Source organism: Ictidomys tridecemlineatus, chromosome 10, assembly GCF_052094955.1.
Source record: "Ictidomys tridecemlineatus isolate mIctTri1 chromosome 10, mIctTri1.hap1, whole genome shotgun sequence".
NCBI lineage: Eukaryota > Metazoa > Chordata > Mammalia > Rodentia > Sciuridae > Ictidomys > Ictidomys tridecemlineatus.
Genome location: NC_135486.1, coordinates 62997451 through 63023830, shown reverse-complemented (window position 1 = coordinate 63023830; position 26380 = coordinate 62997451). Strand labels below are relative to the sequence as shown.

Genomic DNA, 26380 nt, shown 5'->3' with positions numbered 1-26380 from the left:
ACACAGAGGCTGCTGAACTGGAGGAAGGGAAAGGCCCTTACAAGGCCACCTGGGGTGTCAGTGTTAGACCCAGCCTAGGTCCCCGTCACAGAACCCTAGGTCTGACCCACGGTGTCCTGACATGGGATTGGACTCCCTGTCCTGGAGTTAGCCTGCTATGTTGTTTATTTTTAACCACTGCTGCTGCTACTGGACAGATGTGTTCACGTGACCATAAATGTCTTCAGTAAGAGGTGCCAGGGCACGGTCACTCCACCATGCTTCCAAGGGGCTGCCCGCTGTCTGAATGTCCGTCCCCTTCACCAGCCCTGGAGTGCACTGAGGACAGGGGCAGGCACTGTGCTTTGGCTTCTAGTGCCCACGGGGGCACCTGGCTCCTGGCGGGGCCCACAGCTCCTTACAGTTATTGAAGAGGGGAAGGAAGGTGCCAGGCTGTTCTACCAGCAGCCTGTGCATACGCTTCCTGCACCCTGAGGAGGGTTCAGGATGTTGTTGACCTAGGAGAAAACATCAAATCAAAGTTTACATTTTGACCTATAATACTAGATGTCGCTGAGCTAAATCATTTTCTGCTTAGAACAGGAATAGCAGGGCCTGGGGCTTGGACTTAGTGGTAGAGCCCTCTCCTAGCATATGTGGGGCCCTGGGTTCCATCCTCAGCACCACATAACAATAAATAAATAAAATAGAGGTATTGTGTCCATCTACAACTAAAAATATTTTTTAAAAGAACAGGAATTAGCAGCCTATTTATTTATTTATTTATTTTAATTTTATCAAGGGTCTCCCTAAGTTTCCCAGGCTGACTTCAAACTAGTGATCTTCCTACCTCAACCTCCTGAGTCTCAAGTTTGGCTCACTCTCTGTTCTTGTAAGTAAAGTTTTATTGGAGCCGGGTGCAGTGGGGCACACCTGTAATCCCAGTGGCTCTGGAGGCTGAGGCAGGAGGATCCGAAGTTCAAAGCCAGCCTCAGCAAAAGTGAAGCACTAAGCAACTCAGTGAGACCCTGTCTCTATATAAAATACAAAATAGGGCTGGATGTGGCTCAGTGGTCGAGTGCCCCTGAGTTCAATCCCTGGTACCCCCCACCCCCCATACACACACAAAAAAGTTTTATTGGCACACAGCCTTGCTTGTTAGCTTATGAATTGTCTGTGGCTGTTTTCGTGTTGTGAAGACAGAATCTAGCAGTTGTAACAGAACCTGGAAGGGCCAGACCCCAAACACCCCGAATAGCTTTCTTTCTGGCCTGTGGGAGAAAACGTTTGCTGACCCTGGCTTAGAAGGATCCAGGCATGGCCAGCCTTTTGTTCCTGAGCCTGCAGGTCAGAACTGTAGCACTGCTCACAGCTTTTGGAAGGCAGGGTACAGAGAGGGCTTTTTGTGATTTGGGTCGAGGCATTTCAGCAGCTGTTAACCATGAATACATCCAGCTGGGCATGGTGGTCACATCTGCAGTCCGGCAAACCAGGAGGCTGAAGAAGGAGCAGATCAAGTTCAAGGCTTGGGCAAGATCATCAATAAAAATAAAATAGAAATTAAAAATTTAAAATTGGGCTGGGGATGTAGGTCTGTGATAGTCAGCATTTCTGAGTTTAATCCCCAGTACCACAAAAAAAAAAAAAAAATCACATCCGTTATTTGCATAGCCTGTCTCACATCTCCACTTCAAAGAGAAGCAGATGTTCCAGTTTTGGGGTTTTGTTTGCTTTGGCTTGACTCTTTGCCCTCTCTTTAAAGCTCTGTTTACTAAACAGAGACAAATCCAGACCTACAGGTTGGATGTGAAGATAGGGTGACGATATTAATAAGAGCTGTGTGCCAGGACTGTTCAGGTATTTAATCCTGTCCCCTGAAGAAATTCCATTTCTAGTTGTACACCCAGGAGAGAGTGTTCACTGCCCGTGGTTTGTAACAGAAAAACACCTGAGTGACAGTCGGCAGGAGGAGTGGACAGCTGACTTCTGGTTCAGTTCATACCATGAAGTAACAGAGCAGTTGAAGTGAATGATGTGCAGAGCATGGGGGTGAAACTAAAAACACAACCTTGAGCCAAGCAAGATACAAAAGCGTATAGATATACGCAGTGTGACTCCACGTGTGTAGAATGTAAACCCGTGTGAAAGCAACTCACTGTGAAAATCTCGCAGTGTGAGAACGGAGCAGAGGTGCCTTCGGGCGGGGAAGGCACTGGCTTGCAGAGGCAGGCATGGAGGGTCTTGATCCATTTGGACTTTGGTAACAGAATGCCCTAGACTGCTGGCTTATAAACAGAAACGTGTTTCTTTCAGTTCTGAGGGTTGAGAAGTCCAAGAAAGTTCTGTGCCTGGTGAGGGCCAGTTTCCTGGTTCACAGGCACCTAGTCTTGGTGTAATGACGTCACGTGACGGAAGCAGCGAGGGTCTCTCTTTCTTAAGACCCTGATGGCGTTCTCCAGGGCTGCACCCTCATGACCTGATCACCTCCCGAAGGCTCGGCCTCCTTCTGCACCACCTGGGGGCTGGGTTTCAACATGGGGATTTTTGGGGAGGCAACCATCAGGCCCAGCACAGGGTCAGGGAGGGTATGGTCAGCACTTAGTTGGTACCTGCTCTATACAGAACTCAGCTGGCTTTGATGGTGGACCGGTTAAGGTCATGGCTCCTGCAAGGTCAGCTGAGGACAGACAAAATAGAGGAAATTGCTGTTTGTTCCACTCTGTCCTATGCCCTGTCCCACTGAGTCACCTTAGTGGATCACTGTGACCATTTTCTTTCAAGTTTTGTGAATGAAATAGAGATCAATATCTAGAAGATAGTGTGCATAGAGTGTATTCAGTAGAAACAAATACCATTCCATGAAACAGTCCTCACACGTGCTTATGTGTGTATGGGCGTGAGTGCATGCCTGCATTGCGACATGTGTGTGTGTGTGTGTGTGTGAGAGCACCGCTTGTGTGCACTGGGTTGCCAAGTAAAATGTATTTCTTTCTGTAAGATAGTTTGGAAGCCATCGTATTAGGAAGCTGTTGTTGCATGACAAATCCCCAGAATTAGCAGCTTAACACAGTAAACCCAGTAAACATTAGTCATCTCACAGTTCCCTGGGTGAAGATTTCAGAAGCAGCTTACCTGGGTGATGCTGGGTGGCTGTCTGCCCTGATGGTGGGGAGGGATCTGCACTGAAGGACCCACGCAGCCATTGGCAGCCTCAACCTGCTTTCTCCACAGGGCTGCCTCCGTCTTCAAGGTCTTTAAGACCAAACAGCTGGCTCCCTCCAGGGCAAATGATGAGCAAAATATGGTGGGGGCTGAGGTCGAAGCCACAGTCTTTACTTTGGGAAGTGACCTTCTGTCACTCTGCTGGTGCTGGTGTCTCAGGCCAATGCTCTTAGAGTGTGAGAGGGGACTACGAAGAGGGGAGAAGGGAGGCCATCCTGGAGGCCAGCTACCACCACCTCTGACCTTGCCTGGACATCAGAGGGATCTCACTGGCTAGGCTTTAGTAACTTAGGAGTTTAGTAGAGGATCAAAGAGGAGCATAAAAATCCTGGGATAAAAAAGACTGAAGCCTGTTTCCCAGGGCAGATACCAGGCCTCTGACAGATCAGTCTCTGCATCCTGGCTCTGTTGTGCCTCTGGGCACCCTGCCTGGCGATCCACACCACACATCTAGAGAAGAAGATAATGAAGGGTTCAGAAGGTAGGGCCGCCAGCAGAGATGAGAACAGGCAGCACAGTACAGCTCAAAGGAAAGAAAACTGACAAACAATTCCTGTTTTCTGTTTCTTGGGCTTCTGTTGTGGGGGGCAGTTTTCACTGTGTTTCAAGCAAATCCAATGTGAGAAACGTGGGATTTCCTAGTTGGATCTGGAAGGAGCTCTAGAAACTTTGTTGTTCATTCCCTTTATCTAAGGGAATGAGGCTTGAAGGACTTCTTAGATCTGTGTTTAAACAGGCCTGCTGTGCTTTCCAGGGTACACCTCTTTGAGGCCTGCCTGCTCCCAGGACTCCTACATGCTTTGGTGCTTCCCTTTGCTGTCTCTCAGTCAGACACTGATGTCGGGTGGGCCTTGTGGCCATTGGTGGTGTTCCTCACCTGCTTGTGTTTCAGGGCTCACAGGGCTGCTACCTTGGCACCTTGTTTCTTTGTACATGTGACTTGCAGAGTTTATCAAGTTCTCTTATCTGTAACTAGATTCTACATCTAGGCTGCTGCCTTTTTCTGAGTCTTCCATGCTTTCTCACCCACAACGCTCCTGTACAAGTCAGAGACAACCGTCACTTACTGGAGCTCAGGTCCACCTTTATTGGCAGCACTGGGCAGGTGGCCTCACCATCCTCCCTGAAATAGTCCCTGCGTTTGGTGTCCAAGGCACCACATCTGAGTTCTCTGCATCATGGACTGCTTTGTCACTGTTGATCAAAGCAGCCAGTTGAATGGATAATAGTATGTGGGTTTAGCCAGGCTAGCTAATTTGCCCAAGGCTCTTAGCTAACTAGTTGCATAGTTAAGTACTGGTAAGCACCTCCTGTGGGCCTGCTGTTGTACTCAGCACATGAATAGGAATGCCTGTGCCCTGGAAGGGTGTACCTGGCAGGAAAAGGGAGCACTTGAAAGTAGTGAATCTGTCAGTGGTGACCAGTGGCTGGGAGAAAAATCCAGGTGGGCTAGAAATGCTGGGGAAAGCACCAGGAGAGAGAGACTTGCCCGCAGCCTTGAAGGATGGGGAGGATCTGAAGAGTGTGGAGGAATAATGCAGAGATGCAGTGGGGCAGTGGGGCAGGCAGGGAGGGAAGGTCATGGAGGACCCAGCCAGGGCCCTCTGGAGCTGGAGAGCCTCCCCAGTCTTGGTGCTCTTGGCCATGCAAAGCACAGCCTCTTCTTGGAGCTCTCAGGTGGCCTCATTTCCAAACAGGCTCAGCAGTGTCATCGCTGAGCCTCAGGCTCCTCCTCAGGGCTTCCTTATTGTTCTTCATCTTGATTCTCCTCTAACCAAAACCCTGGAAGCATTTCACCTAGAGTTTTGAGGTGAAATTTGATTTCCCACTTCCACTAGCAGGTAAGACTGGAATTTCTCCGCTCCTGCAGGCAGGTGGGGTTGAGCACAGGTTGCAGCCTCTGTAGCCAAGAGGTGTAGCTCCTAACAGTGGGCTAGGTTCCTGGTATCACAGCAAGCCTTAGCATCTCATCAGCAACTTCTTTCCAGGTTCTTGTCTTCTGAATTCAAAGAATAAAGTCCACAGAGCAAGATGAGGGAGTGTAAGAGTAAGATTTATTGAAGAATAAAACCAAAACTAAAACTCTGATGCCACTAAAGAGAACTCAATAGCAGGTTTTCTCCCCCAGTGTGCTGGTCTAGGGTTTTATATGGTACTTGGTTCCATGCTATTGGTCCAAACTAATGATAATTAGGGTTTGGAAGAAGCACTAATGCTATTGATCCAAACTAATGCCAATTAGGGTTTGGAAAGATACAAACACTATTGGTCGGTTCTTGAGTCCTGCTTTCCATCCGGGTCTGCCCCACCCCCATTTTCTGCCCAAGTCAAGAAGACAGAGGTTGAGATCCTAAGATGGTCTATTCTTGCAGATTCTGGGCTGCAGCGCTGCATGGAGTAGGCTTCTGCTGCAGGGTCTGTACCATGCCCAGGCCTGGCTGCTATAAGGTGACAGGTCAGCATGCCTTGGCTCACAGTGCCTTAGGACCCCAGCCTGCAGGGCGGGCTCCACTTGGCCGCAGGTTGTGTTGCAGCTCACAAGCCCACCCACCCCCGCCACTCCAGCACACTGTAGCTGCTTCTCGCCAGGGACTGATGTGCTGGCTCTCGGCTTGGCAGCAGGGAGCCAGGTCAGCATTGTGGCGACCAAGCTTACCAGGGCCCTGGATTTCTTGCCTCCTGATTATTTCTTCACTTAGACCTGGAAGCCCCCAGACTTCTGCCAGTCAGCTACTGAACCAGGCCTCACACACATGGGGACACCACAGATTGTTACCCTGAGAGTCAGACGAGCCCTTACTGGGGTGGATGACCCCAGTGGTGGCCTTCTCCCCCTGTGGTCCCCTGAGCAGGAGCCTGGCCTTCTCCTCTGGCCTGTGAGCTCTGAGGCCACCTGTTCAGCTGTAGACCCTCTGTCTGGGGGACACCTGGCTCATGGCAGCTTCCCAGGAGTGCTTTTATCACAATAAAGGGGACAAGTGGTTCAAGGGTCTGCGAAGTTCAATGAATGCAGTGATTTAAAAAGTGACAGGTGAGAGTTTTAGGAGAGGATTGGGCAGAAGCTGACAGGGCGCTTTGCACAGCGCAAGAGATAACTCGGGCTCCAGGGCATGTGCTCTCCTCCCAGCTTCAAGGGTTTTCCTCCACTTCTGTGCAGGAAGAGCCCCAGTAAACCGCACTTCTTCAGACGACTTTGTTCTGAGTTCTCCCCATCAGAGAGGCTCGGCTCCCTTCTGCGATGGCCTCTTTTTCTTTTTCTTTTTGGTTCCAGGGATGGAACCCAAAGGTGCTCAACCACTGAGCCACATCCCTAGTTCTTTTAATATTTTCTTTTGAGAAAGGGTCTCGCTGAGTTGCTTAGGGCTTTGCTAAGTTGCTGAGGTTGGCTTTGAACTCAAGATCCTCCTGCCTCAGTCTCCTGAGCTGCTGGGATTATAGATGTGCACCTCTACACCTGGCTTGTGGTGGCCAGTTATTTGATAGAGACAAACTGAATCCCACGGGGACATGGAATGCAAATCCAAAAGTCAAGAAGGACTTCCTCCTAGCTTCTCCTTCTCCTTGGTTTTCCTTGGCTTTCAGTCTCCTGGTCCTCACCACAGGAAAAGCCCCCGTAGACTTCCTGCCCTTCCTCAGGTACGTATCAGGTCTTGAGTGGCTCAGCCACTTCTCAGAGGGTAAGAAGAAGCCTGCCTGAGTTTTCATTTTCCCAGTGAGAAGCCAGTGCAGGAGAAGCATCTTCTGGCCTCCCCACCCACCCCACTCACTATCCCTGATGGAAGCCGTAGCCCCTGGCAGGTGGAGGAACCATCCAGGAAACCCACTGAGGTCACAGCTTGATAAACACACCTGAAATCCCATTTCCTAGGTCAGAATGGGGTTTCCCCCTCTGGGTAAGCTGAAGACGTAATTAAGAGTTTTGCTGCCAGCTCCAGATCACTTGAGATCTCGTGTGTCAAACCCCAGGTTAACACAGAACGCCTGTGCTGGAACAGCACCGTGTGGAGATGTTGATAAGAGGAGAATCTGTCTGAGCCCTCAGATGACCTCAGAGAGTGCCTTGAGGCCATGTGTGTAGTCGTTGTGGCCGTGACAGTGAGTGCGTGTGGGCCATCCTGGGGCACAGATGGAGAAATTCAAGGCCGAAAGGAACAGGGCCTGGATCAGGAATCCAGAGATTCTAGTTAGAGCCCAGCCACTTATCATGCCTGAGCCTCAGGGAGCCTGTTAGCATGTCGAGCTGCAGGTTTCTCCTTTAGTGTGAAAACTCAGTTGTCTTGGGGTGCGGTGGCATGAGCCCACAATCCCAGCTACTCAGGAGGCCGTGGCAGGAGGATGGCAAGTTAGGAGCCATCCAGGTAATTTAGCAAGACCCTGTCTCGAAATTAAAAAAACAACCACAACAAATAATAGTCAGATAGAAAGAACTGGGGGTGTAGCTCAGTGGTGGAACATTCCTGGGCCCAATCACTACACTGTAAACAAAACAAAATGAAACCACAGTTGCCTATTACATAGGATTGTAATGGAACTAAATAAAATGTCTATGGGGTGGGGCAGCTAAGGCAGAAACTCTAAGGCCCTGTGGGAATGTAAGGTTTTGAGAAAGTAAACACGTTGGATGTCGGAGAGCATAGGGAAACCACCGTTCTTGTTCTAACCAGGAGGCTCATTCATCTCCTTGGCCCTTCCTACATCCAGGGTTTCATTTTGTTTTTTATAGTAGCCTCTGGTACAAAAGAAAAGCAGAATGTTTCTTCTTGACAAATTCCATACACACTCTCAGCAAACAAACTGCTTCTAATCAAGGGAGCAGTCGTGTTGAGCTGGCCAACCTGAAGACTGGCAGCCTAGACCGATGGGCAGCTCATCCACTTAATGTCACTGTTTCTGCCTGTGTGGGTTCAGTCACAGATGAACATTTGGAGGCAGAGCCTAAAATTCCGATTATGTGTGTCGTCTTGTTGTCTAAGCCAGTTTTCTGCTGGAGCAGGAGCTGAGGCTGGGTGATTTATAAGAAAAATTTATTTGGCTCTCAGTTCTGGAGGCTGGGAAGTCCAAGGTCGACTAGTAAGGGGCCCTCTTGCCACGTCATAACATGGGATGCCATCTGCATGTTCATCTGTGTGTCTAGAAGTTGTTTGTTCCGGGAAATACTTAGAACTTTTCCCTTGCCTTGGGGTCTGAGTTGCACCATTCAGAGGTCAAGGTCAGGTTAAAGGGAAACACAAAAGTTGGTGGACACTCTGGTTTTTAATTTCCCAACTCTTTGGCTTTGAGTCAATGTGAGTCAGCCAGAAGCTTGTGGGGTCAAAGGACACATTTAAGAAAAACTTAAAATTCCTTAGAACCCAGTGATGTCCGTCAATGGACAGACAGACCAAATGTGGCATAGCCAGACCAGAGATGTCACCCAGCCAGCCATCAGGGAAGGTAGGACTGACCCATGGTAGGACCGGATAACCTTGAAGACCTTCACCAAGAGAAGGGCCAGACTCCAGACTGGATGAGGCCTGGTGGTCTCCTGGGGCTGGGAGTGGCTGCTGCTGGGCTTAGGTGGTTGCATGGCCCTGAGAAGGTACCAAATGTGCCACTGACATTTGAAAATGGTTCATTTTATCTTATGTCAGTTTTGCCCCAATTTTTAAAAATTTCCAAAAATTGCTTAGGAGAGAAAAGGAAATATAAATAGATTCTTGATAATTACATAAAGTAAGTAAGAGCGATCTTTTATTTTTTAAAAAATGGACAGAATGAAACCCACAAGGGGAGGCTGCCCTCAGGTGCCCCCTGTCTCATCCCAGCTGATGACCCCTTCTGCTGTCTTCCCGACAGAGGCAGAGAAAACCCGGTGTCAGCAGGAGCGAGAGCACATTCTTGGAGCCGCGGGAGCAGCTGACGTGCAGAGGCCCAGGCTTCCTGGGCTGTTTGTCCCCGAGTGTGACGAGCACGGGCACTACGCGCCCACACAGTGCCACGGCAGCACCGGGTACTGCTGGTGTGTGGACCGGGACGGCCGTGAGTTGGAGGGCACCAGGACCAGACCCGGGATGAGGCCCCCATGTAAGTGGACACAGGGTTGCCCAGCTAGCGACCAGAGGGAGTGCCTGTGAGGCTGCTGTCACCCGCCCTGGCCTCTCCCCATCCTCCTACCACTTCTCTTCCTCCTCTGAATGTCCAGTGGGGCCTGTGGAACGGGTGCTGAGGTGGTAGCAGAGAGGGTATGTGGGAAGCCTGGCCTTGGACTGTCTGGGCAAGGGGACAGCAGGGAAGGCAGGAACCACCCCTGGTGGTGGGGCTTGTTCCCTCCTTCACAGTTGTGCCTGAGGGCCTTGAGATGCCCAGGCCACCCTTCAGGCCACCCTTCAGCCCACAGGGCAGGCAGCCCCACAGGTGGTGCAAGCTGGCTCTGAACCCTTCTCACCACAAAGGCTCCGGGGGACCCGAGGCCCAGCAGGGCCATGGGCCCCTGGGCAGACACCTGCCCCAGACTCAGTCTTCGGTCTCAGCTTGAGGGATGAGCAAGGACATTTTCCAGCTCTAAGAGTCTGCCTCTGCCACAAATGTCAAAATTGGTCACTATCACAAGTCACCAAAAGCCAAGATAACGAATTTTGGATCTCTACACTCAGTGTAGCTAGTGATCCTAGATCGATCCCCCACTAGATGTTTCTCCAAAGCTGCTAAGAAACAGCAAAGCAATGTTCACAACTCCACGATTCACTCATCCAACACAGAGTGGGTGGCAGTGTGGGGGATGCCAGGGAAAGTCACAGAATCCAAGGGCAGGGACCAGACAGGGACAGTGCCGGGAGGAGAGCCCACAGGGGTCCTGGTGTGCATGGTGGGCTGATGGGGAGGCCTCTCAAAGCAGCATCTCATAAACCATAGTTTTGAGCAGGCCCAGGAGTGAGCAGCGTAGGGAGAGGATGGCCTCTGTGGCCAGGCTGAGCCCCTGGGTGCTGGTCATGGGGCACCCTGTCCCATGCCATAGGAAGGGGCTTCTGATGAGCAGTAAAGGACTCAGCAGCACCCATGGGAAGGTGACTCCCTTCAGCAGGGATTCCCGGCTGCTGTGCCTCACCACTGCAGCCGGTGTCCAGTGAGAGAGGAATAGCTCAGTCCTTCCTGTCAGAAGGAGGCTAGCCACTTCCCCCTGCACCTGGAATGCCCAACTCAGGTGCTGCCTCATCGTCACCAACGCTCTTACTGCAGGCCTCCTGCTCTGGAGCTTGCAGAGGGAAAATGGGCCCTGTGTGACTGTGCAGCTTGTGGTGCCAAAAAGGTGAAGTGACCTGGCATGTGGGTGCATGTGTGGGTGTGTGCGTGTGTCTGTGTAGGTGTGCTTGTGTGTGTGTGCATAGTCTGTAGGTGTGCTCATGTATGTGTGCATGTGTCTGTAGGTGTGCTTGTGTGTGTGCATGTGTTTGTAGGTGTATGCATGTGTGTGTGTGCCTGTGTCTGTAGGTGTGTACGTGTGTGTGTGCATGTGTCTGTGTAGGTGTGTGCATGTGTTGCATGTGAATTGTTTATGTGTGTGCACCTGGGAGCATGTGCGTGTGCACCTGTGCATCTCCCGTGTGTATAGCCCTTGCTCATTGACTCTCCTGTCCCCCAGGTCTGAGTACAGTGGCTCCTCCCGTTCCCCAGAGACCCTTGGTGCCTACAGCCGTCATCCCCCTGCCCCCTGGGACCCACTTGCTCTTTGCCCAGACTGGGAAAATCGAGCGCCTGCCCCTAGAGGGCAGCACCATGAGGAAGATGGAAGCCAAGGCGCTGCTTCATGTCCCGGTGAGTGCCAGCCACTGGGCCTGGTGGCAGCTCCTGCTCCCATGCCCCAGAGAAACGAGCAGGGCAGCCAGACCAGGAACCCTGGCTTGGCCCCTGGAGCCAGGCGCCCCCTCCACGGGGCCCGAGTCTCACCTCACTGGGCCCCCCCCAATTGCCCAGCTAGCTGAGAGGCTGACAGTGAGACAGAGCCAGACACAGCTGACCTTCCAGAGACATCTTGCCTGGGGCTTCCTGTGAATTAGTGAATGATCTCTGTGCTGCTGCTGGGTTAGACCTTCGTGCTCCTCCTGAGTCTGTGGTCACTCGCCTCTCAGGGGCTTCTCAATCAAGGTCCTCACATCTGCTCTGAGGCAGGAGGGAGCTCTGCTTAGAGGCTTTTTAGAGCTTCAAAGTGTATTTTGTAGGTTAGGGGTTTTGTCCGTTAGGCAGGAGCTTCCCTCCATTTCCCTCTCCTGCCCCACTTCCTACCACTATCTGCACTCAGTGGCTCTGGCTCCCTGGCTAGTGCTCAGTCAGACCACACACACTCCCACCCCAGGGCCCTTGCACTGGCTGTTCCCTGCGTGGAGTTTCCTCACCCCCAGCCCTTGCACAGCTTGCTGCCACACTCTTCATGCAAACTTCTGCCCCAACATCCCCCCTCAGGCCTGTCCTGTCCCCGCGTCCAGATAGCCACCTAAACTGCCCTTTCTCTCTTTCATGCTACTTGACACTGGATATTCAGTATCTGGTGTCTGTCTTCCCAACAGCATCTGCACCACAGGAAAGGGCAGAAGCATCTGCTAGACAGATGCATGAGCGACCTTGTGAGCAACCCTGTGTTCTCCAGTTGCCCCACTGGAGACAGACCCTCGGGAGTCCGTCTCAGCCCCCTCCAGCACACACTCCTGGGTAGTGGGAATGGGTGGGACTCCTGTGAAGTCATTTCTGCCAGGACCCAGGGGAGAGGATGTGCTGAGTCGTGCAGCTGTCACCTCCGTCATCTTCAGCGCTTTCTCCATCTGCCCAACTGGGACTCTACCCACTACGCCCAACTCCTCCTCCCCACACCCCGCCCGACCTAGCAGCCACCGTTTTACTTTTTGTCCCTAACTACTGGACTCCTCTAGGTTCTTACATTCGTAGAACCACACTGTACTTGTTTTTGTGTGTGTCTGACTCTTTTTGCTCGGCATACTGTCCTCAGAGTTTATCCACGTTGTAGTGTTTGCCAGAACGTCAAGGCTGAGTAATATCCCTCCTATGTATGTAACACATTTTGATTATCTGCTCTTCTGTCAATGGACGCTTGGGTTGCTGCCTCCTTCTGGCTGTTGTGAATCTTGCTGCTGTGAACACAGGTAAACAAAGACCTGTTTGAGCCTCTCCTTCCTGTCTTTGGCTCTATACCTACAAGTGGAACTGCTGGCTCCCGTGCTAACCCTGCGTTTGATGTTTTGAGGGACTGCCACGTGTGCTCCACAGTGGTTGTGCCACTTCACATCCCTACCAGCAGAGCACAGCGTTTGAGCTTATCCACGACCTTACCAATACTTGCTATTTCCTGCTTGTCTTTCCTGTGATAATTGCTATCCTGTTGAGTGCAAAGCGCCATGATGTTATGGTTTGGATTAAATGATTAGTGGTGTGAGCACATTTTCAGGTGCTTACTGGTCATTCATATAACTGCTTTTGAGAAATATCCATTCAAGTCCTTTGCCCATTTTTAAAATCAGATTTTTGTTATTGAGTTAGTTGTAGGAGTGTGTGTGTGTATATATATATATATATATATATATATATATATATGTAAATATGTATATGCACATGTATATACACACGTGATACATATATGTACAATGTGTACACATGCATACACATATTTTTTTCTGGCAATTAACCCCTTATAAGATATATATTTTGCTGATATTTTCTCCCATTCCGGGAGTTGCCCTTTCATGCTATTGATTGTATCCTACAGTGCACAGAATTTTACATTTTGATTTTGTCTAATTAACCTAGTTTTTCTTCTGTTGCCTGTGCTTTTGGTGTCATATTCAACAAATTGATCTAACATCACAAGGCTTTTCCTGTGTATTTTCTTCTAAGTATGTTATAGTTTTAGCTCTGAAGTTTAGGCCTTTGATCTGTTTGGGGTTTATTTTTCTGTGTGGTGTGAGTTAGGGGTCACTGTCCCTTTGCCCTGACCTCTAGAGGGGAAGTATGTGCTGATAACCTTGATTTTTCTGGTGAAAGTTCATCCTGCTCTTCAGAGCCTCCCTCCCAAGCCTTTGCCTGGCCTGTGTCCTGTATCCACAACCAAGCACCCACCCCAGAGTTTCCTGTACCTGCACAATTCAGTGTTCCCAGGCTCCGGACAGAGCTTGACCTCATTATGGGCTGAGATCATTCAGGCTGCCAGCTCCTTCCCAGACCTCTCAAGACCAATGCCTAGAGATGAAGTTCTTGCTCTTTGATCAAGATTGTGTCCTTGTTTTGTTTTTAATTTTTTATTTGAAAATTATTATAGAAGCACAGGAAGATCAAAAGATTGTTTAAAGAGACCCTGTGCACCCTTCACCCAATTCTCCCAGTGGCTAAATTTTATGCAAATACCTAGCTTTTAAATTCTTTAATTTGCAAAACATATGAACTAGGCTTTACCAAAACAACCTGTGGGGAAAGGGCTTGTTTTGAGGCTTTGAACAATTTAATTTACTGGGTGTCCTTACTGGGATGGAGTTTGGCTAAATATCACCATAGTTCATCACACATGATGATGTTAAGGGAAAAAAATTATGTATTAATATTCAATAAAGAAGACTTTTTCAGGACCATCTCAATAGGAGTAGGGACCACTCAACTCTTGCCAAGAGGAGGAGATTGGGCTCAAATCTAAACACAGCTTGGACAGGTGGGAATTTATAGCCAAGGAGCAGCATGGGGGTCAGAGAGGGGAAAATCACTAAGAGGAAATATCAGGGTGAGGGGGACTCTGGCTAAACTGACCTAGCAAGTTTCTTGCTGAAGATGTCCGGGGGATCAGACATCACCTGGTCAGTGGTGGAGATAGGAAGCTGATAGTTATCAGGGACCAGGTTTCTTGCTCAGCCCCTTTGGAGGCGTCTTCTGACAGATTCACTTCTTCCGAGGAGAGGTGGCTTACTCCAGTGTCTAGCTCCTGGTGGCTCTTCAAACACAAGAGTGGCCCAGTAGATTTCTGTTAAACTCAAATCACATCTGCAAAAACTACTCAGCTGTTTCCTCTGATCCTTTTACACTTTCTTTTTGTAAGAATTGGTGTGGAAAGGGAGTCTCAGTGTGTTACAGGAAATGTTCCTTCTTTTCTAAGATGGGGGCCAGAGAAGGCGATGAGCATGGATACGGTGAGAGGGACCCAGAGATGGGGCTGGAGCCATTGGTCATGGTGGCTTCTGCTGTCATGTCTCCCACAGGTGCACAGAGCTGTCTTATTTTCATAGACTACCTAATTAGTTTATAGCTACATATATAAGAAAATAAATATAATATATAATACAGACTTATATTATAAACTTAATCTATAACTTGGATCTAAATATAGTGTAGGTTTATAGCTTTCACATTTACAATCTGCTGTAACAATTTAGAAGTTCAGTCCTATGACCGGGAATTCCAGTAGGAACTGCCCTGTCTGTCCTGCAAGCTTGGCCTAGGGGGTAAGTTCATTTGGAAGCGGGAGGAGATGTTATTGTATGATTTCTTGTAGGAGTTTCTTGTTTTGGACCTGAATTTTGCCTGCAGAGTAGGTCAGATTAGAAGACTTTCTTCCCACCTCTTTATCCAGCCATCCTCTGTTAACTCGGATGCTAGGGTGGACGTTCTCACCACTGGTCTTCACTTCCAGGCGAAAGTCATCATTGGACTGGCCTTTGACTGTGTGGACAAGATGATTTACTGGACGGACATCAGCGAACCTTCCATTGGGAGAGCCAGCCTGCACGGTGGGGAGCCAGCCACCATCATCCGACAAGGTGGGCAATCTGGGGAATCCATTGATAGCCAGCCTCAGGGGAATAAAATCAAAACAGAACAGTGCCTATGCCTTTCTTTGAGAGCTCATGTGGTCAGTTTTCATGAACTAGAAAGGTCAAAATCACTGTTTGTAACCCAGTCCCCCTCTGGCTGCTGAGCCAGGTTCTCAGGGTGCACATAGTGTGTGTTCCAGGAGGTTTCCTAAAGGCAACAGTTGGGTAAATCATGAAGTCAGGAGAGTCGCCAGCCACTTCCAAGCCTGAGCATGGAGTCTATGCCCGAGACGGTGGTCAAGATAAAGGGCTGTCGCTTCAGCCTGCAACGCAGGTGGTGGGGGTTGCTGCTCTTTCTTCCTCACACCCCAGAGGCTTACTTGGGATTGCTTGGGTCAGAAAAGTGCAGCAAACCAGGCTGGACTCTTTAGATGGTCCTATGTTTGCTGATCACTGGGTCAGAAAAGTGCAGCAAACCAGGCTGGACTCTTTAGATGGTCCTGTGTTTGCTGATCACGGGTAGTGAAGCGCGTACTGCCTTGGCATAGCCTACCTTCAACATTTCACCTCCATCCCTTGACTTAAGGATGCTGAAGTCAGCCAAGGGCTCTGTGCATGATTTTAATGCCTCCAGGTGAAAAATCTAAACCATTTTGTTTAAGTATGTTTTATATATCTATAACAAAAATTCCAGGATCTGTAAAAATTCCTCTGTACCAAAACTGTCAAGAAGCATGCTTTGCTTAAGTTATGCCTCCTCGTTGGTTGCCTCGAGAATATTCTTACTTGAAAGACACCGCCTCGGTGGTGTTATTGGTTGTGGAAAACACTCTTGCTTCCTCTGTAAATATTCAGAGACTCATCTCTGCAGGACAGAGGCCTCACGTTGTGTTTCTTTTCCCTGGGGACTGAGTGTGGCTTCTTCAACTTCTAGGTTCAAGTTTCTCTCACAGATGATGTTCTGAAGGGTCTTGTGTCTCTGGAGCTGCCCATGGGGCCTTCTTTCCTTTCCTGAGGCCTTCCCCAGAGACCATGCAGCAGAAATAAAACTGAGTCTGAGTTGACTCTGCCTGGCTTTGCCCTTGGACCCTAAATCCTTTTCTGGAAGCTGATGGGCTATTAAATGATGTCTGCTTGTGTTTCTGCTCTGGCTTAATGAGTGGAGGTTTGGAAATGCCCTTTTGCCTGTTATCTCTATTGAAAAGCTGTTCCTATTATCTACAATTCAAGTTCAAAACCAAGTGGACGAGGGGAATAGATCATCTTCTGCTATTTCCTGTTGCCTTTGGAGCTGATAATCATCCAAGAAAGCTTCAAGCACATTCCAGGCAAAAGCCTACTTAACTGCAGAAGCACAGAATTAAATGAAAAAGAGAAAGAAACATCCAGTGGACTCCTTGGTGTGGCAAAGCCAGTGGTTCCCTTGGAAGTCTGGGTGGCCCTGGGCATGATCCCTTTTCCCTCTGATTTTGTACAGTCTGAATCCAGGGCGTCTCTTTCTTTCCACACACTGAAGTCCTGACCAGATATCTTCAATAAGCATAATCTTCTATTTCCTTTTGACATAGCAGCAGGGGACATGTGACCTTGCTTGTGCAAAAGGGGATGGTCTCTCCAGGCCTTCCCTTTAGAAGAACCACCCATGAAGCAGCGTCTTCTGGGTCGGGGAGGGAGGCTTGGGGCTCTTGGTTTGGCTGTGTACCTGACGTGGAGCTCCCTCAGGGGTTCCCCTGGTGCCTGCGAAGACAGTGTTGCTGGGCAGCCCACCTCTGACACCGGATGCCCTCATTGCTCCTGTGCACAGAATGGATTGTTCTGGTTTCCTCTGGAAGCGAGAGGGTCTCTCGCTTTGGCCTCTAGGGGCATGGGGAAGATCCAGAGCTCTCCTTTGGGTATGAATAGTAATAGAGACGGTGTGGAAATGTGGGTTCTGATTCCCAACTTCTGCTGGGGGCTCCTTTCCCAGGGCTTGATGTTTCCAGCATCTGTGGTCCACAGCCGTGCTGGGCCCAGTGAGGCTGATCCAGAGGGGCTGAGGGGCCATCACTCATACACAGATGAGGCAACATGGTCCTGGATGGTTCTCATACCCCAGGGGGAGCAGCCTCTTCCCCTTCCTGCCTACATCCCAGCCATGCTCAGGGACCCTCTGTCCTCCATTCAGGGGGAGAACCTAGAGTACCAATAAATCCCACAATGTCATTTTTTAACTTCAAAAAAATTTATATTCAGAAAACCATAGGGAACTTGACCTTTGGATCAAGGGCTGTGGGCTCTCCATAAAGACTCTGCCTTGCAGTGACAAAACAGCAGCTGGGGTCCAGGAAGACACTGGGTGTTACTCGTAGTCACTGGCAGCCCTTTTTGATACCCCTTGTGCTTGTATGAAAATACCATTTCCCTGAACGCCTTGATCCGCATAGTTAATGAGAAAGATCCATTGTCTGTCACCACCCTGAGGCCGTTCCCTGCTTCCCTTTACCTGGGAGTTGAGCTCTAAGCTCACCGCCCAGGCGTCCTCTCTGTGTCTCTGGCCACTCTCCCAGTCTCGCGGTCTCCAGCCATAGAAAATGACACACAGTCCATGTCAAGCCTTGTCCAGTCTTCCTGAATGCCTGTGTGCTGCCTACTACCCAGAAACCCTTACCTGGGATCTTTGCCTGAGAAACTCCCATTGGTCCTTCAGGAGCTAGCGTTGAGAGGTGTCCTTGCCCCCAGGGATCCTTTCCTGGTCTCTGCAGGTTGGGTCCTGTGTCCCTTCTCCGGGGTCCCAGTAACTCAGTCTGAATTGTGATTGGCTGTGGTCTCCTTAATGGCCAGGGCCACAGCTTAGTAGTCAGTGATCGTCCTGTTTCTCAAGGCAGCACACAGGAATGGACGAGGAGGAAATGAGTTGCATTCTCACATTTGTCACTTTGAGTTGCTTATCTTATAAACAACAAGCATTTCACATTCCATTTGGTTTCTCAAAAGTGCAAGGATTGGATGCACTGTGGAGCAGCACTGAGCAATCAGAGAAGTCTGATCTTGTAATCCCAGCAGCTCAGGAGGCTGAGGCAGGAGGATTGCAAGCCAGCCTCAGCATCTTAGTGAGGCTCTAAGCAACTTAGAGAGACCTTACCTCGAAATATTATGCAAATCACCTCGGGGTGTAGCTAGGTGATAATTTGCCCCTGATTTCAATCTCCAGTACCCCTTCCCCCTCAAAAATGATCTTAGGCTTGGGACAGAGCTCAGTGGTAGAGCATTTGCCTAGCATGGCCGAGGCCCTGGGTTTGATCGTCAGTGCTGCAAAAGAAAAAGTCTAATCTCACCTGCTTAGAAGAAAACAATCACAGAAGCTCCATCTTTGGTTCTAGATCTGGGAAGCCCGGAAGGTATTGCCGTTGACCATCTTGGCCGCAACATCTTCTGGACGGATTCCCAACTGGATCGAATAGAAGTTGCAAAGCTGGATGGCACACAGCGCCGGGTGCTTTTTGAGACTGATTTGGTGAATCCAAGAGGCATTGTGACGGATTCCGTGAGAGGGTATCTTTGTGTAAATATGTGTGTGCATCTACTCTGTCTGGTCCTTTGGATATTCCCAGATGTGAGGTTCTAACTCAGCCTTGCTCTTCTGACTTGAGTACAGGATACCTGCGGGCCTACAATGGGTGACCTGCTTGCCTTAGTCTCTTGGGTCTGCTGTGCCCTCCTGTGTGACAGAGCATGCTGGGTATCGTCGTGTGTTTATGCCAGTTACTGAGCATTGCTTTGTTAATAGCTCTTTTGAGATATTTCCTTTAGGTTAAAGGGAACTGAATTTGTTAGTAACTGAGTAACTAAGTCTGAGGCAGGCGCACTAGGTCCAAGGGTCCTTGCCCAGGAAAAAGCTTCTTCGTCCCTCCAGATCCTGTGTGGGCATTCTGTTGTCCTATCTGGCACTCTTGTCTTCAGGTTCCTAAAAAGCATTTTTTTAATTAACTTTTCCCTCAATGTCTTCAATATTTCTCTTCCTCTTTCCTTTCCTTTTCCTCTGCCAGGAATCTTTATTGGACAGACTGGAACAGAGACCGCCCCAAAATTGAAACTTCCTACATGGATGGCACCAACCGGAGGATCCTTGTGCAGGATGACCTGGGTCTGCCCAACGGCCTGACCTTTGATGTGTTCTCGTCCCAGCTGTGCTGGGTGGATGCAGGTGATGGGAGCTTGACTCTGGGAGCATCCTTGATTTCAGGCAGGAGTTGGCCAACTGGCCTGCTTCCTGGTTTTGTATAACGGGAAGCTCTGAATGGCTTTTATATTGTAAAACATTGCATTTTAAATGGTTATATAAACACCTGGGTGCCACCCTCTATTTTGCCTCTTGGCCTACAGAACCTATCTGTCCTTTCAGAGGTTGGCTATCCCCTGTTCTAAGTGGTACTGCATAGAGCCCATAGCTCCCTTGTGTCCCCACAGGCTTAGATGCAAACTTGAGCCCAGGAAGACACAAGAAAAGCAGCCCCCATGGGGTCCCTGCTGTGTGCCCTGCTTTGGCAGATGTGGGGTGTCCCTTAGGATAGGGATGTAAGCAAGATGCCAATTAGGGAGGAACATCCACTGTCCCTGTCTGTAAAAGTATGTTGCATTCCTTCTCCATTCCCTATACTGTCAGGTGTGTAGGGGATGCAGAGACAGTGGGACTCTACCCATCTGGTTAGGATAGGGGGTGAGATAAACTCTGAGATGAGAAGGCAACCTCTGATCGGCGTATGTGGCCTCGGTGCAGGCTGTGCACAGCTGCTGAGCAGCAGCAACCTCCCAGCATGCTGAACCCAGGGAGCAGGGACTTGATCAAGAGCTGGAGGAGGATGTCACCCGTCCTCAGAGGAGGAAAGCCTGGGGTGCCTGAGGCATGGTTCCTCTGCCCTGGCTCATGTCTTCCCAGCAGGACCAGGTGTGGGTGCCAGGACACAGGGGTGGTGACAAACCAAGGGGCAAGGTGGGAGGAAGGGACAGCCGTGTATTGAGAGCAAGCTGTGCGTGTTCCTGAGGACTTGGCCGTGCAGCATAGAGCGTCTCCCGCCCTCTCCCTCCTTGGTCTTGTCTTGTGACACAAAGGGCCCATTTCTTGCATGAACAATGACCGCCTTGTTTTTGCTGCACACAGGCACTCATCAGGCGGAATGCCTGAACCCGGGTCAGCCCAGCAGACGCAAGGTTCTCGAAGGGCTCCAGTATCCTTTCGCTGTGACGAGCTATGGGAAGAATCTGTATTACACAGACTGGAAGACGTATGTCCACTGTGGCTGTGGGGACTGGGCGGGCCTGCTGTCCCACCCTGTCTCTGGGAGACCAGGCCCTTCCCTCTGGCCTCTTGACTTGATCTTTGAGCCTTCAGAGATGTCCCCTCACTGTCACCCTTCTGGTCATGACAGAGGAGGGTGGAGGAGGGAGATCAAGACTCTGGGGAGAACGGGGGTGGGGGGGAGGGCATATAGCATCTGGATGCCCCTAGCTGGGCACCTCAGATCTATAAACTTGGATTTCTTGAGTATGTTTGTTCTTTCCCAGGAGCTGGCCCAAGATCACTTAGCTAGGGACTCCAGGCCTGCCTCATTATAGTCCTCAAAGGCAATATCCCTGTCTCTTCTTGACCACCACTTTCTACAGCGGGAGGGTTAGCTCGAGGGGGTGACTGGCAAGGGCCTGTGTATAGCTACCAGGTCTCTCCTGACATTTAGAGTGGGAGGGAGGAGTGAGCTAATTTTTGCCTTTAAGAAGTCAAATAAATGCAGTCTTGACTCCCAGGGGAAGGGAGGGATGCCTAGGGCCCCCGTGTCTATTTATGGCCTCCAATTTTTCCCTAAACCTCACAGAAGCTGCCCTGTGAAAGAAACGTCAAGCCACCAGATACGTTTTCAACCTCTGCCCTTCCGTGCTTTGTAGGAATTCCGTGGTCGCTGTTGATCTTGCTATTTCCAGAGAGACGGATAGCTTCCAGCCCCACAAGCAGACCCGGCTGTATGGCATCACTACCGCCCTGTCACAGTGTCCCCAAGGTAACGCACCCATGCCGAAGCTCCTAGGGGCTGGGGGGAATCCTCATAGCTCACATCATGGCTGCCACATCTACTAGTAGCCTGATCCCGCAGTAGGAGAGCTGCAGTTCCACCCTCCAGGTTCTTCATCACTGAGTGGTGAGCCAGACACAAACAGAAGATGAGAAATGGACATGGCGGGCAAAGTCTTGAGTCTCAGGCTGGGCCTGGAGGTGCTTGGCCTTCAGGTTCCAAATGGGAACCTTAATGTTAGGATCTCTGCAGCTTTGAGTGTTCACCCACTTGGCCTGACAGCAGCAGCAGAGGTTAATAATAACAAGAAGAATTGCAAACTCAGCGTAGTGTGTGCTGTGGGCGGGCACTTCCTGTGCACAACTCAGCCTTCATTCAGTCCTCCTTGCAGCCCTGTGCAGTGGGCACTGTTGTTATGCTCATTTTAAAAGCAACCTGCTCCCTCACAGTGGCAGAGCCAAAGGGAGCTCCAGGTGCCTGGCTCCCCAGACTGTGCTGTGCTGCTTCTCGAAGGCCTTGCTCTGACCCATTTCCTCCTCCACTTCCCTCCTCTGCCCAGTCCAAGTGGAGACGACGGGTGTACCAGCTAGACTGCAAGCACTTTGTACTTTACAATTCGAGCTCTATGTTGGAGTTGGTAATCCTCTGTGAGGCCTGATTAATACTTTAGTGATGAATCTGTATAGCTGCCAAATTAGGAATCTGTGCTCTTGCCCATGTGGGGTAATCATGAGGGAATAATAACTAGCTCAGCTTTAGCTGAGTGCTGAGCCCAGTGTTCCCTCTTCCCCTGGATCCCTCATGAGCTTGGCCTCTGGGAAACCCAAAAGGGGTCCAGAGAGAGGCCTCTCTCTTAAAGGCTGTCAAGTCAGGTCAAAGAGGAGGCTGTAGACCTGATTTCTGCCTTTTCCAGGTCACAACTACTGCTCGGTGAACAATGGTGGCTGCACCCACCTCTGCTTGGCCACCCCGGGGAGCAGGACCTGTCGTTGCCCTGACAACACTCTGGGAGTTGACTGTATTGAGCGGAAATGAAGACCAGAGTGTCTTATCCCCATCCAAGTATTTCACAGCAACACTCTACTTGAAACTACTTGGTCCAGATTGAAAACTGCCCTCCAGCTGAATGACCACTGGGCCCAGGCTAGCCAAGCCTGAGCAACAACTTTCTCCTCATTCTTCACTAGAACATACACCCTGGACTTCTGCAGTGGGAAATCTCTGCACAAGGACAGGATCACCCACCCTGACCCCAATACTCAGATGAGCTCATAGAGCCCAGGTCAAAATTAAGTGCCATCCAGTGCCCTAGGTCCTTTCCCCAGGGTGAGCAGACTTTTCACAGGCCTGAGTGGTCCATTGTTCTGTGGCCTTACGAGCTCAGCCTCGATTCTGAGCCACCTATCATCCTGGCAGCTCCTTGTCACACCAGCCAGGGCCTGCCTAGGTGAGGTTGGGAGGGAGGAAGGGAAGGAGGGAGGAAGCTCTCACAGACTTCCTTTCTTTATTCGCATCTTTTTCACCCTTTCAACCTACCTGAGATGACAGCTGCAGTGTGTGTGCTCTGCCTTTTAAACACACCATCTTAAAAACATATAGGTATTTAGTAGATGATAATGAGTAGCACCCCCTGGATAAAACATTGGCATCTCAGCAGTAGCTTTTGGTAGTCAAAGGCTTAAGTTGAAAGATATTCTGTGGTAGGAATTTTAAGATGTAGAATCAGATGTTTGGGGATAAGGGATTATTTTCATGTGCCTTAAATTATACCAAAGATTACCAAATTATTTCTCTCTGCCCAAAGCACCTGCTTCTTAGTCTCTGATTACTAATGCTGTGCTAGTCTTCAGCCCCACTGATGGCACCCGTGTTCTGTCTCCTCATGGAGACCCGTATGAGGCACAGGCTGGGACTGGTTCCAGGTGACCCATCACAGCCCTTCACCTCTGTCCTCCATACCTGAGAACCAATATACTCTCAACCACAAACTCACTTCTTTATTTCTCCCTCTATCTGTGCCTCTTGCTGTGTATATTTTCTTACTTAAAGACACAATCCAGGAAGATCCAGTGGAGAGTTTATATTAATAGTTCAGACCCCTAATTTCTCATTGGTCTAATTCAAGGGACCATTGCTTCATTTCATGTTTGTTTCTTTAATTATTGGGGAAAAAAATCTCCTGACCATATGAGTAGTTAATATTCATCTTTTATCCAACTGTCTCCCAGATTCCTAAAACAATAGAAATTTTGGATTGAGAGTTGAGCATAAAGAGTTTGTGTTGGTAGAGCGAGGGGAGAGAGAGGACTTGGTGGAAAGCACCACAGAGAGACCGAGGGAGAGCAGGAAAGGAAAAGGAAAATCCGAGAGGAAATGTTGAGGGGATTCAAGAAAGGAAAATACGAGAGGAAATGTTGAGGGGATTCAAGAACAGCAGTAACTCACCCCTTTAAATAATGCCAAAGAGATGGATGGGGAGCAGGAAAGGCGAACCACAGAGGAAGGGGAAGGAAGAGGACTTAGGAACAGCAATAACAAAAATTCTTAAATAGTGCCAAAGAGAGAATGGAACATTTTGCCAAAGAATGCTTATCCTGAGGACATGGAAGATTTTGCATGAAATTCTCCCTGTGGAAGGATCCCCCTTTCTTACAGGCCCAGCACACTCAGCACCTCCTGCTTCTGTCCTCACCTGCTCTGCTTTACCTGGGAGCCTGGGTTTCGAGGGGGGCTTTCTCTATACAATTGGGTTTGAGAGGCAACTATATCCCCAAGAATCACAAGATTTGGGGAACACATGGACCTTATATGTAGCACAACCTAATAAATTTCTTTTTATATTTATCATTCCATATTAAACCCTCTATATCAAATGTTCAACATGATGTTGTATGATTTTCATAACTCTTATTCATTTCAATGGTCATTCTAAAATGTTTCAAATGGTAAGTTCTTAAACTGTGGAAACCATTGAAGGTGCTTATTAACTCTTCCCCCAGATTATACAAGTGTTGAATGATTCCTTGAGTTTACAGCTGTACAAATATTAGTGCAGGAAATTAAAAAATTTTGTTAAAAAGAAAGTCTCCGTGTTTTCTGAATGAGAGTCATTCTATTGGCCGGTGGTGGTGGTGGGGCAGCTTCATGATGGGAAAACAGATGAGTTAATAATCTGCAAACCCCATGAAGCCTGGAGATTCTTCCTCAGTGTTAAAATGAGTTGTGCATTTCCCACAGTTCACAAAGACTTAGGACTTGGAAGTGACTCAAAATGTAATCATATCATAGGCCCCAAACCACACTTTTGCACATTGTTTACATTCTTTCTAGAAAATATATCCTAGCTGCAGGAAATAGAATTTCCTGTTTCAGTTCTAAAAGTGAGTTTCCCCCACTCCTCACCCTCAGCAAGAGGAAGATGCTTTCTTGACAGTGGTCTGATCTGTTAGGTCGCCCATGAGCAGAGCCACCCTATATCTCTGGGAGGGCTGAGAATGGCCTCTGAGCATGACAGAGGAAAGGGGGCTCAGGTGGCAGGACCGAGGTGCTCCAAGCACAGTGGTTGCAGACAAGGGCCTCAGTACGTGAGGACCCACCTGGGAAACGTCACCATCAGTGGAACCCATGTGCAGTCTGCCCATGTGAGTTGCTTGAAAGGGACACTTGTCTTGGTGTGAAATTTTCCAGGGTTTTCTTCTGGCTGTAAAACTTAGTTACCTAAAGATGACATCAGGGAAGATGTGGAACACGAAGCTCCAGGAGTCTATCCTCCATCAGGTCCACAGCTGACCTGGCAGGCGCTCTGAAGCCACTATTTGGTAACTCTGGGTCCAGCAGAACCCATGCAGCACCCAGGAGGGACTGGGAAGAGGCTGGTCAGTGTCAGTGAACTTCACTTCAGCTTTGGCTCAGTCACGTCTACCCTCCCCCGTCCCCAGGACACGCAGACCACATATCTGTGGCTTTCTGGAGCCAGGGTGGGGGTGGGGGTGGCACTAAGGACTGGTTCTCTGAAAATCAGGATCATATATTTCTGATTACTGCTTCTGAGCATTAGTTCTGGTTTGTAGAGAAAATCTTTGTGACACTGGATTCAGAGTGGTTTATTGAATATGTCATCAAAAGCACAAGCAAGAATGGGCTCAATCCTCAGTACCACAGAGGGAGGGGGGGGGAGAGAGAGAGAGAGAGAGAGACTAAACACATAAAGAACAAAAGAAAAAAACAGATAAATTGGACTTCACCATTAAAAATGTTTGTGCATTGAAGGAGACTATCAAGAGTGAAAAGAGACATTCTGTTGAAAGGGAGAAAATATTTGCAAATACAATACCTGATAAAGAATTAGGATTCAGAAATATAAAGACCAACAACTCAACAACAAAAGAAAAAAAATTCAAAAATGAATAATGGATTTGAATAAATGTTTTACAAAGACACACAATTGGCCAATAAGCATGTGGAAAGAAGCTCCTAGGGCTGAGGGTGTAGCTCAGGGTTGAAGTGCTTGTCTGGTGCTTGCCGTGTGTGAATGAGGCCTCGGGTTCAATGCCCAGCACTGCAAAAAAGGAAAAAGGTTCCTCATCATAAGTCATTAGAGAAACGCAAATCAAAACCAAAATTTGGTACTACTTCATACTCATTAGGATAAAACAAAAATGTGCAAAGTGATGTGCAAAAATTGGAACTTCTTTGCATTGCTGGTGGGAAAACAATTTGGTGGTTCCCCCAAAACAGAATTACCCTGTGATCTGGTAATTCACTCCTAGGTACAGACCTGCAGAAATAAGAAAGGAGGACTAGAACAGATAGGTGTAAGCCAATATCCACTGCTGCATTCTCACCATAGTCAGAGGGTGGGAACAACACAGGTGACTATCAAGGGATGAACAGATAAACAACATGGTGTGTGCATGGTGTACATACACAGATTCAGCCATAAGGAGGAGGGAGGCCCAACACCTGCTACAGTGTAGATGAACTCAGAGACGTTATGTCTCTTGAAGTAAGCCAGACACAAAGGAAGAAGCACTGTATGAGTCTACTTACATAAAGAATCTGCAATAGCCAGATTCATAGAGACTGAAAGTAGATTCGGAGGAATGGAGTTATTGCTCCATGGTTTCTGAGCTTTTGTTAGCTGCCATGAAAAGATTTTGAAAGTAGACAGTAGTAACAGTTACATGACAATGTGAACATAATTTGTGCCACAGAGTTGCACACTTAAACATAGTTAAAGGACAAACTTAATGTCTTATGTGTATATATGTATATGTATATATATATATATATATATATTCTACTGCAATTTTTTAAATTAATAAGGTAATACATCAAAAAACATTATCCATACACTTTAAG

At 48.9% G+C, this 26380-nt stretch overlaps 1 protein-coding gene across 1 annotated transcript in view; it reads left to right on the top strand.

Annotated features, from left to right (window-relative positions):
* The window catches only part of Nid1 (nidogen 1), a 69980-nt gene extending 46081 nt beyond the window's left edge, over positions 1–23899 (top strand). Inside the window, exons 13-20 of the mRNA XM_005320355.5 lie at positions 9037–9264; positions 10820–10992; positions 14858–14984; positions 18338–18509; positions 19004–19161; positions 20116–20239; positions 20895–21007; positions 21933–23899. Of these exons, the coding sequence (XP_005320412.2) occupies positions 9037–9264; positions 10820–10992; positions 14858–14984; positions 18338–18509; positions 19004–19161; positions 20116–20239; positions 20895–21007; positions 21933–22054 (1217 nt within the window). The 3' untranslated portion in view covers positions 22055–23899. The remainder of the gene's footprint in view (positions 1–9036; positions 9265–10819; positions 10993–14857; positions 14985–18337; positions 18510–19003; positions 19162–20115; positions 20240–20894; positions 21008–21932) is intronic.
* The last annotated feature ends 2481 nt before the right edge of the window (positions 23900–26380 follow it).